General features: G+C 42.2%; 2 protein-coding genes across 2 annotated transcripts in view; one reads left to right on the forward strand and one right to left on the reverse strand.

Moving 5' to 3' along the window:
- The window catches only part of XKR9 (XK related 9), a 34,088-nt gene extending 20,703 nt beyond the window's left edge, over positions 1–13,385 (reverse strand). The window contains exon 1 of the mRNA XM_060277754.1: positions 13,188–13,385. The gene's annotated coding sequence lies outside the window, so the exon portion shown is untranslated. The remainder of the gene's footprint in view (positions 1–13,187) is intronic.
- LACTB2 (lactamase beta 2) lies at positions 290–11,734 on the forward strand. The gene is made up of 7 exons (XM_035126069.2): positions 290–446; positions 1,928–2,091; positions 4,273–4,399; positions 4,854–5,032; positions 7,159–7,307; positions 9,659–9,746; positions 11,489–11,734. The coding sequence occupies exons 1-7, from the start codon at positions 325–327 to the stop codon at positions 11,530–11,532; spliced, it is 873 nt and encodes a 290-aa protein (XP_034981960.1). The 5' UTR covers positions 290–324; the 3' UTR covers positions 11,533–11,734.
- Positions 13,386–13,463: the final 78 nt, after the last annotated feature.

The raw sequence follows: 13,463 nt of genomic DNA on the forward strand, positions 1-13,463 counted from the left end.
CCAAGTATATATGGCGATATTAGCTGCGATCTCTAAAACGCTCAAACTCTTTCGGAGGAAAACGAGGTTCGTACGTAAGAAAGCCTGCGTTTTGAAAGCGCATGAACATGCAGCTGCTTTTTGTTTTGTTTTTTTCTGAGCGTTAGACACACACACACCCATCACAGCTACCCTAAAACCCAGGGGCTTCTTATAACCTCTCACTCCTGCCCAGGGAGGCAGGTGGGAAGTAGTGTCGGAGGTAACCAGGAAGCTGCTTCTCCAGTGGTAGTCCCTCTGTAGGAATTCCTATCTCTATGTTACCGCCGCTCAGCCGCCGCGAAGATGGTGTCTGTGCTGCCGCGGGTGGAGAGGCTGTCGTCGCGGGTGGTCCGCGTGCTGGGCTGCAACCCGGGGCCGATGACCTTGCAGGGCACCAACACCTACCTGGTAGGGACCGGTCCCAGGTACGTAGCAGCCCCGTGGCTTGTAGTTCACCTTTAACCCTTTACCCTGGTGCTAAAGGAGCGATTTGGAGCTGGCTTCAGATAACTGTTTCATGGGCAGGGCTTCCTTTGCCCGTAATAGCTGCATAGGCAGGCAGAAATTCAACAGGTGGGGATTCTTCCTCTGGTGAGGCATGTGTGTGTATCTATACATATACCTGTGTGTGTGTGCGCGCGCATAAGGTAAAAAGGTAAAGGAAGGACCCCTGGACGGTTAAGTCCAGTCAAAGGCAACTATGGGGTGCAGCGCTCATCTCGCTTCAGGCCGAAGGAGCCGGTGTTTGTCCACAAACAGCTTTCCAGGTCATGCGGCTAGCATGACTAAACCACTTCTGGCGCAATGGGATCGGGACACCATGACGGAAACCAGAGCGCACAGAAACAGTTTACCTTCCCACTGCAGCGGTACCTATTTACTGTATCTACTTTGAACTGCTAGATTGGCAGGAGCTGGGACAGAGCAACGGGAGCTCACGCTGTTGCGGGGAATCGAACCGCTAACCTTCTGATCAGCAAGGCCAAGAGGCTCTGGTTTAGAGCACAGTGCCACCCGCACATACATACCTTTGTGAGCGCATACATAAACACACACACACACACACATTTATGTAGTGAGCCCCCCATGTTTCACGAGTTCAGTTGGTACGGCGCATACACTGCCTGCAGAAGTTCCAAGGTTCAAACCTCAGACATCTCCAGGTAGGATTAGGAAAGATCCGCAATGGGATCTCTGGAGAGCGGCTGTTGCTGCCAATCAGTGGATACTGACAGGCATCATTTTATTTGTATGCTGCCTTTCCACAGTTCAAACCATGATCGAGGTGGTGGCTTTCAACGTGAAAAGAATGCATAACTACAACATAACAAAAGTGGTCATAAACAAACAAAACATTAAAAAATATTCCACCAAACTGAACAGTTTCCACATTAACCAGGACAAGATCTAAAATAAAGATACAAAAAAACCACAACAGAGTAACAACACACACCCGCAAAAAAAACCACCCAAACAACACCGCAGCCCAAGAGTCTGGTCAGCAGCCTCATCTTTGGTAGCTGGAGGCAGTCTGGGCCCTGCCTTCCCAGGGCAGGTGAGAAAAGGCCTGCAGGGCAGGGAGAAGGTATTTCAGGACTTGCAGCCAAGATGCACTGAGGACTGAGATAAAGGGTGTTATTCCATGTAAAGTAGCTGCAGGTGTTGTGAAAAACGCAGAAGACCTACCTAGTGAGAAGGAGGAACCTTTCCTCTTTTTTTGAGAAATTATCCATCAGGATTACCACTTGTGTAAAGGATGCTGTGATGTTCTGGAGTAAGAAAATGTTGCTTTCCATGTCACAGACATTTTGTTCTAGGATCCACCCTTATTTTTCTATTAATTGTGCTTTGACTTTTCCAGTTATGTGTGTCTTTTGGGGGGGGTGCAATTCTGTCTTTATTATAGAAGGATCCTTATTGATACAGGAGAACCAGCAGTCCCTGAATATATTGGCTGTTTGAAACAAGTGTTCAACGAATTCAGCATCTCAATCCAGGAAATCTTAGTAACACACTGGCACCATGATCACACAGGAGGCATATCTGATATTTGTAAAAACTTTCCCACTAGTAAGCAGTTTCATTATTTTTGTTGTTGTCTAAAGTGTCTGTATTCTGTTTTTTATACAAAATGTATCCAAGCTGTTTTTCAATACATTAATCTGACAATGGAGTGAGTCTGTGAAATAGCAGAAAGATAAAGTAGAAGGAACATTTAAAGGATTGTATACCAATGTCTAATAAAATACTTGCTGGTAAACACTGAATGCTGGCAACTAACTTCTACATAGTTGATTGTTTACCTCAGAGGCCAGTTAGCTACAGTATAAGTAAAACCAGCAAGGTAACTGTTTTTGCATTATAAAGTACATTAGTCTGTGTAGCTATTTGAAATTGTTTTTTTAATACAGTCAAACCTCGGAACTCGAATGTAATCTGTTCCAGAACACCGTTCGACTTCTGAAACGTTTGAGTTTTTTTTTTTTAAACGTTTGAGTTTTGAGGTGCAGCTTCCAATTGGTTGCAATAACTTATTGCACTCAAACGGAAGCCGCACTGGACGTTCGAATTCCGATGATCGTTTGAAAACTGGAATAGTTCTGGGTTTTCGGCATTCGGGGACTGAAACGTTCGGCAACAGAGTCGTTCGAGTTCCGAGGTTTAACTGTATGTGTTTATTGTTAATGTTTTATTGTTAATCGTTTCAGTATGTTTCATGGGAAACAAAATAAAAAAATTCCTTCAGTAGCACCTTAAAGACCAACTAAGTTTTTATTTTGGTATGAGCTTTCGTGTGCATGCACACTTCTTCAGATACCTTCATGGGAAACAGTTCATGAAGTGAAAACAAGACTGCTTTGCTATGCTTATAAAGTCAGGAAATTTAACTTACACATTTTAAATTGGCCAGACCTCTTGCAAAGCCATTTCTTTGCATGCTTACTCATAAAAACTGTTTCTCTTGTTAGCATCATAATGATATAGACAGTTGCCCTGGGCAACTAAATGTGTGTGCGTCTACATCCTTTATCTGTCAACCCATCACTACTAAATGTATGCCATTCTTTTCAACCCAAATGTAAAGTGTATAGGGCAGCTTGTTGGCAGGGCATTGCTTGGTCATTATGGCCAAGTTGCCATTAGTTTTAGCATTACCCCTAACCTGCAGAGGAATAAGAAAAACTAAGAGACAGTGTGGGTACATGGAGGGCAAGGGCTCTTCCAGATTGGTGGAGTTTTTTGCAGGTGTCTTTTTGCAATATGTCATTGACACAGTCATAGTGCATTAGTAGTAGATCTGTACTGGACTGTCCACACATAATTCCATTAGGAGTTCTTCAATGGTTCCCAAGCGTTACTGCATTATTGCCATCTGTGGGGAACATTTGGGGCCTCTCCAGATGCTCTTTCTGTTGTGCATTCATGATCTTAGTTCATGATGGTACCCGGATAGTTTTATGCAATCCTGCTTTCAGTACTGTTTGCTTCTGCAAAAGTTTTGGGGTGGTCAAACTGCTTCACAGTATGTCCTGTAGATTCCTGCCAAAAGCCTATTCTAGTGTTTGTTCTGCTGTCGTGCAAGAGTGTCCCTCCAGACAGCAATTATGTGTTGGGGAAGCATTGCAGAACTACTAGCAAATTGGAATGTTGTGTGGATGAAACAGTGTAAATCCACCACTGACGCACTATGATTGAGTCAATGACGTGTTACAGAATACACCTGCAAAAACCAGCCCCAGTCTGGAGGGGACTGAGTGATATGAAAAGTTACAGGCTTTCAGCAGGAAGCTACAGAACATGCACCACTGGGAGATGAAGCAGTTTGCCTTTCCATTAAAGAGAGCAATAGTCTCCTAAACACACCAGGCTTTGGGTTATTGGCCCAAGCATCTAAACAAAAGCAGTCATGTCTCATAGCTGGATCAGCCCATTGCCTTGTGCTAATGCTGGCCCAAGTCCTATGACTCATTTGCCTTTCCTCCTATAAGCATTCGCTGGTGCACACTTTATCCTTATTTCACTCCAGAATCATTTCATTCATGTTTTAAGAGCAATTTGTATGACAAACATCTGTAAAACAATGTCAGTATGCACTTTGGGGAGCAACGTTACAACATGTAAAATAAAGTAATGCTGCTTTTTTATTTTTGTGTTTAAAAACTAAGATACTGTAATTTTTCAGGAATTTTTAAATGTGTGATTAAGCTGCTGCTGAAACATATTTAATGCCATATTTCTTTTCAAAACTAGCTACTGAGTACTGCATAAGCAAACTTCCACGTAACCCACACTCTGAAGAAATAATAGGAGAAGGAAAGCAAAAATATACCTACCTTAGAGATGGAGATCTTTTAAAGACAGAGGGAGCTACTCTGAGGTAACTGATAACTTTTGCACATTGACCACTGTATGAAGATTTTCTCTTTCATGTGCAAGATTTTTAATTTTGGCGCAATTATGTATTTTATCATGGTATTATCTACTATATATTTTGGAAAGTTGTGTGTATCTGTGGGTTTCTATTGGACCCAAACCTGTCTGGGTTCTTGGATCTTCAGGAAGGCTGCTTTTCCAAGTCCCACAAACATCACAAGTGCCTTTAGCAGGAACACAAGCCTGTCTCTGTGAATCTTCCAAAGACAAATGAAAATTTATATTTAGACAGGCCTTTGCCTTATTCAAGTGGTTTTAACTCTACCACAGATTCTTAAAGCTTCATATATTTCATGCTTTTTATATGTATTTGTATTTGTTGTCAGATGCCATGAGGGCTCTATTACGGAAAGGTCAGGTATGAGTTTAATAATCTTTTTTTTTTTGTCAATCTGCAGGGTATTATATACCCCTGGACATACAGATGACCACATGGCTTTACATCTCCTAGAAGAAAATGCTATATTTTCTGGTGACTGCATTTTAGGAGAAGGAACAGCAGTGTTTGAAGACCTTTATGATTACATGAAATCGTTGGGAAAGCTACTGGAAGTGAAAGCTGATTTAATTTACCCTGGTTAGTTCCACATTTGACCTGAATTCATAACACATCACTTCTTGACCTCCTCTGGTACAGTTCTTATGGCTAGAACTGCTGTTCAAAATCCCTAATGAGTTGCTCTTCATCACCAGGACCCTCTGATCCTTCTGTCGGTTGTTGTCCTTTCATGGCAGGTTACAGCAAGCATAGAGAAGGTCTCCTGTGTCTCTTGAATCCTGTTTACAATGTGTTTTGTGATGCATCAGCTTTCCTGTTCATAATAAGCTGAAATTGCAGTCTGAACTTGCACTACATTTGTTGTTGTTTTTTAAGGCTTGTATGTTGCCAGAGTGCATCCTTGATTTATGGGCCTTATTGCCCTTATCATTTAGGGCAGTATGCAGTGAAATAGTCCCATTGGCACAAGGGCTTCTGGCTGTGCATTCCCTCTCCTCTCATTCCCTAAATTTGTTCTGGGTTTCTCCCCAACACTCTTGGATACCCAACTACTTTGTTGGATACCGCCCATAGTTTCCTAGAATCTACTGAAAATTATTGAGAGGATACATAAAATATAACTGCCAAAAGGAGAAGATGCATTGTGGTGCCATCTCTCTGTTAATCCTTGTTGAATAAAACGTATGGACACAGACTGATTCGGTGTGTTTTGATAACTTTTTTGTTGGCTAACATCTACCATTAGAATCTCTGCAGTGCTCAAATTACTGATGACAAAATGTCATACTGAACAAAAGAAGAGCCTGCTGGATCAGGCCAAGCATCCTGTTCTCTTAGTGGCCAACCAGATGCCTGATACCTTCAGCTGTCTAGAGAGCTCCTGCTCTCTGCAACTACTTTGTCCTTTTCCTTTGATACCCCTTATGACTAGAACTGCCTCCCAGAATACCTTTGTGCAATCACTTCCCTTAAGTCCGTCCTTGAGATTCACCTCTTGCAGGAAGCCTCACACTATATAACTAAGCCAAAATATGTGCAATTTAAGTAATCACATACTGTTCCTCAACCTACTGATACCTCTGCTACCCCCCCCCCCTCGCTTCTTCTGTTGTCTCTCAGTGTCTATTTTAGTTTATAAGTCAATTGAGGTAGGAATTGGCTGTACCTGTTCTTTGCAAATTGCCACATACATAGATAGCACATGACCATTTCCTAGGGTAGGTGTGTACAGTGGTACCTCGGTTTATGAACACAATTGGTTCCGGAAGTCTGTTCATAAACTGAAGCGTTCATAAACTGAAGCGAACTTTCCCATTGAAAGTAATGGAAAGTGGATTAATCCGTTCCAGATGGTCCGCGGGGTACTTAAACTGAAGCGTTCATAAACTGAAGCGAACTTTCCCATTGAAAGTAATGGAAAGTGGATTAATCCGTTCCAGATGGGTCCGCGGAGTACTTAAACTGAAGCGTTCATAAACTGAAACATGGGTGTAATTGGTTCCGGAAGTCTGTTCATAAACTGAAGCGTTCATAAACTGAAGCGAACTTTCCCATTGAAAGTAATGGAAAATGAATTAATCTGTTCCAGATGGGTCCACGGCGTTCATAAACCGAAAATTCATAAACCGAGGTGTTCATAAACCGAGGTTCCACTGTACTAATAGTCTGAGTTGTGAAAAGTCCTTTGGCCACTAGAGGGCCAACATTTTTCTTCACATTTGACCTAACTGTATTCAGAATTCAGTGCTTAAAAGTGACTATAGAAGAGATGTTAAAGGTATGGGGTGGTATCTGATGAACTCGGAAGTAGGCCTGTTGAGATCAATAGACATGGTTTCAGTGAGTCTGCTCTGAGTATGTCTTTGTCTGATGACACCCGAACTGGAAATCATAGTAATATTAACATAATATTACTAACTGGCTTTGCTCTTAAACTGTTTTGGTTTTTTTTGTTTCAAAAAGTTTTTGTTTCAAACTTTTAGTGTTGTGGTGATCTAATGCAACTGCTAGGGTGAGAAAGTAATAATACCTCTGAACTTACTGGTGCAGACATGCGGCAAAATCATAAGATACTGGAACCATACGTGGCAGCTATGCCACTTGCTTTGAACATCATGATAACAAATACTGCAGCAGAAGTAGAGATTGTAAACAAGTATTGTTGTTGTAGTTTTTTCTATATTAACCACTTTTTCCCCTTACAGGACATGGCCCAGTAGTAAAAGGGGCAAGAGCTAAAATTCAGGAGTACATTTCTCACCGAAATGCACGGGAACAGCAGATCCTCAATGTCTTGAAAGAGAATGCTGAGAAATCTCTTACAATAGAGGAACTTGTGAAAATTGTATACAAGGTAGCTGTCTAGCTGGCTCCTACTTTTGAATTAGGATAAGATGTTTAATTGCGCTAGTAGAAGCAGTCACAATAAAATGAATGGTTCACAAACATTGTAGTTTCTATGACAAGGAAAAAAACTGACATGAGTACATGTTCACTGTAGCAAGGCAAATTGGGAAGCTGTCCTGTATCTAAACTTTCTTGTTTTTGTTGGGACATTAAGAATTTCAGTAAATTTCCTTTTTTTTTCCCCCAGAACTAACATTATTTTGGCAGACCCTCATCAGGAAAAGCAAATATTCAGACTCTTGCATTTTAAACATATAAAATGCTAAACGATAAAGAATATGTCACATATGGAAAAGCATATAAGATGCAGCATGGGAATGCAATTTGTACAATATGCTGGTATTACAATTGTGTAATACAATTGTGTATTGCAATTCCTGAGCTGATATACCAGCAAAAATATTAGTGACATAGAAGCTGCCTCATCTCTAGTTCAGATTGTTGGTCCATCTTACTCAGGGTTGTCTACACGGAGCAACAATGGCGCAACAAACCCTTTAGGCAGGGTTTTTTCTCAGTCCTAACTGGAGATGCCAGGGGTTAAACTTGGACTTTCCACATACAAAGCATATGAACTAGGACCGTTTACTTACTTACCACCCTATACCTGGAGGTCTCAGGGCGGTTCACAGAACAAAATCAAAATATAAAACCACAATATATATATATATAATCAAAATAAAAACAACAACCCAGTAACACAATATCAAGCAATCCATAGTCTGTTGACCACTACCAGTTGGCCAGGGAGGAAAAGCAGAAGCTCAGCTGTGTTTTTTATATGATAACTATAATTATGGGAAGAATACATTTGCACAGTTCTCTTTCTCTTTCTCTTTCTTTCTTTCTTTCTTTCTTTCTTTCCTCTCTCTCTCACACACAGGCTGCTTGAGGACAGTAACATTGACATGATGAAGGCGCTAATGTACTTAATACTATGAACACACACAAGTCTGTAATATAAAATAATAATAATACATGTGATTTACCAGATATTGCGTGGGAAGCTGGAGTATAATTATAATGACAATAGCCCAAATCCAAATAATGGTATAATTTATTCTGTGAGTCCAAGGGGGCTTCAGGTTTGTGTCTGGTTCTTTATATCCGCCCATCTCCCCAGTGCTGGATCGCTTACTGCTTCTAAAACTGAGAGAAATATTTAAATAGCAGTTCATGATCTGGTGTGGAGAGGAGTGACACATGCTTAGCTATTTCCTGTTTGAATTACTGTTAGCGTGCTCTTTGTGGGGCTAGCTTTGAAAAGTGCTCAGAACTTCAATGGAGTCAAAGAGCTGCAGCCAGATTGTTGACTGGGACTGGTTATAGGCAGGATATGACTCCCTTCTTACAGCAGCTTCACTGGCTACTGGTCTGTTTCCAGGCACAATTCAAAACACTGGAAATGACACGGCTTAGGTCCAAGCTATCTGAAAGACCGTGTTCTCTCATACAAACCTGCCTAGGTTTTGAGACATTATAGGGAGGCCCATCTCTTGGTCTTACCACCCTCACAAGCACATTTGGTATGGGAAATGGCCTTCTCAGTGGCTGCTCCCAGACTTTGGAATTCCCTCCCTAAAGAAGCTAGACTGGCTCCCTCCTTGCTGTCCTTGTTGGCAGGTGAAGTATTTATTGTTCCAACAGGCCTTGGGGAATTGACTGCTTTTAATAAAAGGGCTGTTGTTGTGCTGTTTTATTATAATTATTGGTATGTTTTAAACATTTTTTATATTTGTATATAGTTTTAATTCTATCAATGTTTACTTGCATTTTAATTATGGATTTTTCCTGTGTTTTTAGTGGTTCTTGGTTGTTGTTTTCCTGTAAGCTGCCTTGTCAGGGAAAAAGGCGGAGTATGAATATATCATAAATAATAATAATATTAATAAATGTCAAAAATTACCTTGGGCTAACACAAGTTTCTTGTGTGAGCCTAAGTAGTTCTTTATTTCCCTGCGAATAATTATATGAATAGGTACTGCAATCATACCACTTTTCTGTTTGTCAAGAAGATGGAAACCCCCAAGAGTGCTTTAATTAGTTCAGAGTTTGGCTCTGTTCTGTTCTTTAACTTGGCATTAGTGTGCTTGTGTGACTTTTTAAAATCCTGACTGAAATGAAATTACCAAGATACCATTTTAACAGTGTTGCCAGTTAACAGTTCAACCTTATACAGCTCAACTCAGAAATAAGACTCAGTGTTTTTTTCATCCCAGTTGAACTTCCTTAAAGATAGTGTGTATAAGACTGCTTCCTAAACGTGTGATTCATATGTTTTTAATTCTTTTTCTCTAGGACACACCTGAACACTTGCATAGAGCTGCAGAGATTAACCTCGGCCATCACTTGAAGAAACTAGAAAAAGAAGGGAAAGTGTGTACCGGTAAGTGGCTTTGTCTTTAACACACATCTGTTGTATTCCAGCAGCATGTTTATGATCCAGTTTTCCAGAATTTTTCTGTGTCTTAGCCAGGGGTGGGCAGAAGATAGATCTGGAATGTGCTATTGGATGCTTGTATACTATAGCCGTGCATCATGCCAATAAGGTGTTTTTAATGCAACAATTCTTTGTTTCCAAATGGGTTTTCTTTTGCTTGAATTCAGAGGCCTAGATCTGCACAGAGATTTTTAATAGATCAGTACTGTAGACACAAATATTTTATTTATTTAAATCAGGGGTGGCTAACTGTATTCAGCCCAAGGGTTACTTTGACTGCCAGTCACCTTGCCATATGCCAGCTGTGGGTGTGGTCAGTGCGTTCTCACATGCCACACATACACACGCCACCCGTACAGATGGCACAAGCACACTTCCTCGCTCCCCAGCATTCACACACATCCTCACCACACATGCTGGCACACAGCACTGTTTCAAACACACACCCATATGCAGTCTTAAACTCATATATATATATACGCTTGCGCACAAAAGAACACAGCACTGTTCCTCTCCCAAGTAAGGAAAAGGGTGCTTACAAGGGAATCCTCGCCCCAGCAATGGAATGGGGGAAATGCTGTCTTTTTCATCTCTGCTGCCTTCATTGGCAACTCAGTCTTAGGTTATGGGTGTACTGCATCAAAACAAAGCCCAAGAGAATTCACTGGATCATAAATAATTATAGAACATCTCTGAACTGTAAATGTTAAGCTTCCTGCTACAGTGGTACCTCTGGCATAGCTGCCAAATACCCCGTTTTCCTCGGGAAACCCCCCGTATTTTCTTACCATTTCCCGCAGGTGTCCCAAATGGCAAAATACCCCGTATTCCCCCAGATTACGAAGCTCCTGCCAGCGGCCATGTTCTTCTGGTGCTGCGCCGGCACCGGAAGTCGCTTCTGCGCACTTCTGGACATGCATAGAAGCGACTTCCGATGCCGCTGTGCCCATTTCCAAAATGTCCACAGCGCCGGAAGTTGCTTCTATGCACTTCCAGACATGTGTAGAAGCGGCTTCTGGCGCTGTGGACATTTTGGAAATGGGCACAGCGGCATCGGAAGTCGCTTCTACGCAGGTCCAGAATTGCGTAGAAGCGACGTCTGGTGCCACGGCACTGCTGATCCCGGATTTTTCAATCCGGAACTTGGCACCTATGACCTCTGGATGCAAACGGGATCCGTTTCGTAGCCCCGTACGCATCCAGAGCAGTACTTAACCTGAAGCACAGAATCTGCACATGCTCCCTGCACGATTCAGCGCTTCTGTGCATGCGCAAATCGCCGAAACCGGAAGTAACCCGTTCCGTTACTTCCAGGTTTGGCACGTATGTAACCTGTGTTGTACGCAACCCGCAGCATTCGTATCTAGAGGTATGACTGTATTTAGAAAAACAGCATTTCGGAACTTTAATAGAGGATAACTTGTCAAAATACTTAAATGCCTCACTCTGATATTCAAATAGATATAATGGGCTTTTTTAAAAAAAATCAGATTCCTGATTTTTTTTTAATATTCATATTCCCAAATTGCTAATCTTTGAAAGCTGCAATATACTAACAGAAAAATTCGAGATTAAAGTTGTGCTTGTAAATCACTTTATGCTTAATGTCTTGCATCAAAAAAAAGTTTGTTTTAAATGGTAATGTTTTCAGATACCAGCTTATTTAATATTTTCTTCTTCTTTTGCAGCAAATGAAAATTCTCTCAGCTTCAGATTGAAAAGCAGTTTATAGATAGGACGCAAAAATAAGTGTGAGGCTGATGTTCTTGTGTCCTCCCTCTGAAGAAGCACCAAATTGTCAACACAGTATTTTTTACTTGGCAAAAGATATTTTGAGTACTTCAGCATAGTGAGAGTAAATTCATAAAAATTGACCAAGTTACTTAATTCTGTTTTTCAGCAAAATGAATAAAGTGCAGTTATTCACATACAAACTACTGTGTGTTGTCTTAACTAGAATTTCTTAATTACTGTATACAGGCCTAAATAATGGCATGTCTACAGTCTTATTTTGTGAAATAGCAGAACTATTTTAAATTATTTTTATTTGTGGTGATTTTTTTCTTTTAAAAATTGTTGTACATCTCATCAATTGAGGTAATAAATTCTTTAAATAAATATTGAAGCATACCACTTAGAAAAAAATGTTAAGCACTTTTTTTGGGGGGGGGGAGAAAACGCAGACTACTAGACAGGGCATTTTGACACCTGAGACGAAGCCAAGGTGGGTGCCAAAAGTGGGGTGTGGAGATATGTAACAGGAAGAAGGGTAGGTGGAGACCAGTGGTACCTCCTGTTCACCAAGAAACTTCTTTAGAGGTGGCATTGTGGGGGCTGCCAAGGAGGTGGCAAATCTGGCCTCTAAGAAGCATGTTGCAGCTGTTGCTACTACTGTGGCAGCACAGTGGACAGTGGAGGCCAGATCTGCTGGCCCTGTGGATCCTGTTGCTCGAGAGGGTTGCCTCACCTTGCCTCACAGGTGGGCTGGCCCCAAAACTAGGGTTGTACAAAGATGCATAAAAGCTAGAAGACTCCCTGGAAAAGACCCTGATGTTGGGAAAGATTGAGGGCATTAGGAGAAGGGGACGACAGAGGATGAGATGGTTGGACAGTGTTCTCGAAGCTACGAACATGAGTTTGACCAAACTGCGGGAGGCAGTGCAAGACAGGAGTGGCTGGCGTGCTCTGGTCCATGGGGTCATGAAGAGTCGGACACGACTAAACGACTAAACAACAACAACATGGTGGTAATAGTTCCATATCATTTCAAACTCGGTTGAATACAAGTAGTGTTGGTTTGGGGAAAGCTTGCTGGGGACTAGCCCAGGTGTGCAAGCTTCTTATCAGCTATGTGAAGTGATGGAGAGGGTGCAGGTGGGTTGGAACACCTGCTTTTGTACACAGGAGGAATCGGATGCACTGAGCAGCTTGTCTGTTCCAGATGTGCCACTTGAGGTAAGCAAGCCGAAGCCATAAGTTTCTTAGCTGTAAAATCTTAAGGGAAAGTGAATGGGACGCAAAGTGTCAAAATCTAGATATCTGAAACCTCTGCAGGGTTTCAAGCTGAACTTGGACGCATTCAAAAGCTGATATTCTGTTCCTGAGTGACGACCCTGCCTTGCCCGATGCAGTTGAGATATAGAAAGCTGGGATACAGAAATCCACACATTTGTACTTAAGAAGCAGAACGTTCAGATCTAAAAAGGGCACAAAGTCCGTCCTCTCTCACACATACACACACAAATAGTTCTCGAGGGCTGCTGCAGACAACTGTGCTCTTTCAGTAACAGAGAACCCAAGCAACTCCTAAGCTCACCTTTCTACATGCGACCCGAGACTTTTATCACTATAGACTTTTCTTCTCTCTTTCCCCCCCCCCCTTCGTACCTCTAGGACTCTGAGCCGGCCTCTGTGATTGGTCGGGCGCCCTTTCTAAAAGGGGCGGGGAGGGGGGTCAACCTCCCACTCCGCCGTCTCGTTAATCCAATCCACGTCCAATTCCGGATCTGGGGCCTCCGGAGCAGAAGGTGGCGCTCTCGCAGGTTGCCGCCGCCTCCCGGTATGGAGCCGAGGCCCCTTCTCTGCGGGCGGAGAGATAAGAAACGACGAGTCGCGGTTTCGAATGCTGAGCTGCTGGAGGCTCGGAAGGCGGCGGTGGGGGGA

The sequence above is a fragment of the Zootoca vivipara genome, chromosome 8 (genome assembly GCF_963506605.1).
Source record: "Zootoca vivipara chromosome 8, rZooViv1.1, whole genome shotgun sequence".
Lineage (NCBI taxonomy): Eukaryota > Metazoa > Chordata > Lepidosauria > Squamata > Lacertidae > Zootoca > Zootoca vivipara.

Coding starts and splice junctions, on each gene's coding strand:
- LACTB2 (XM_035126069.2), top strand. CDS start 325: ATGGTGTCTGTGCTGCCGCGGGTGGAGAGGCTGTCGTCGCGGGTGGTC. Junction 4,400..4,853: donor ACAGAGGGAGCTACTCTGAG/GTAACTGATAAC, acceptor GTCAATCTGCAG/GGTATTATATACCCCTGGAC. Junction 9,747..11,488: donor AGAAGGGAAAGTGTGTACCG/GTAAGTGGCTTT, acceptor CTTCTTTTGCAG/CAAATGAAAATTCTCTCAGC.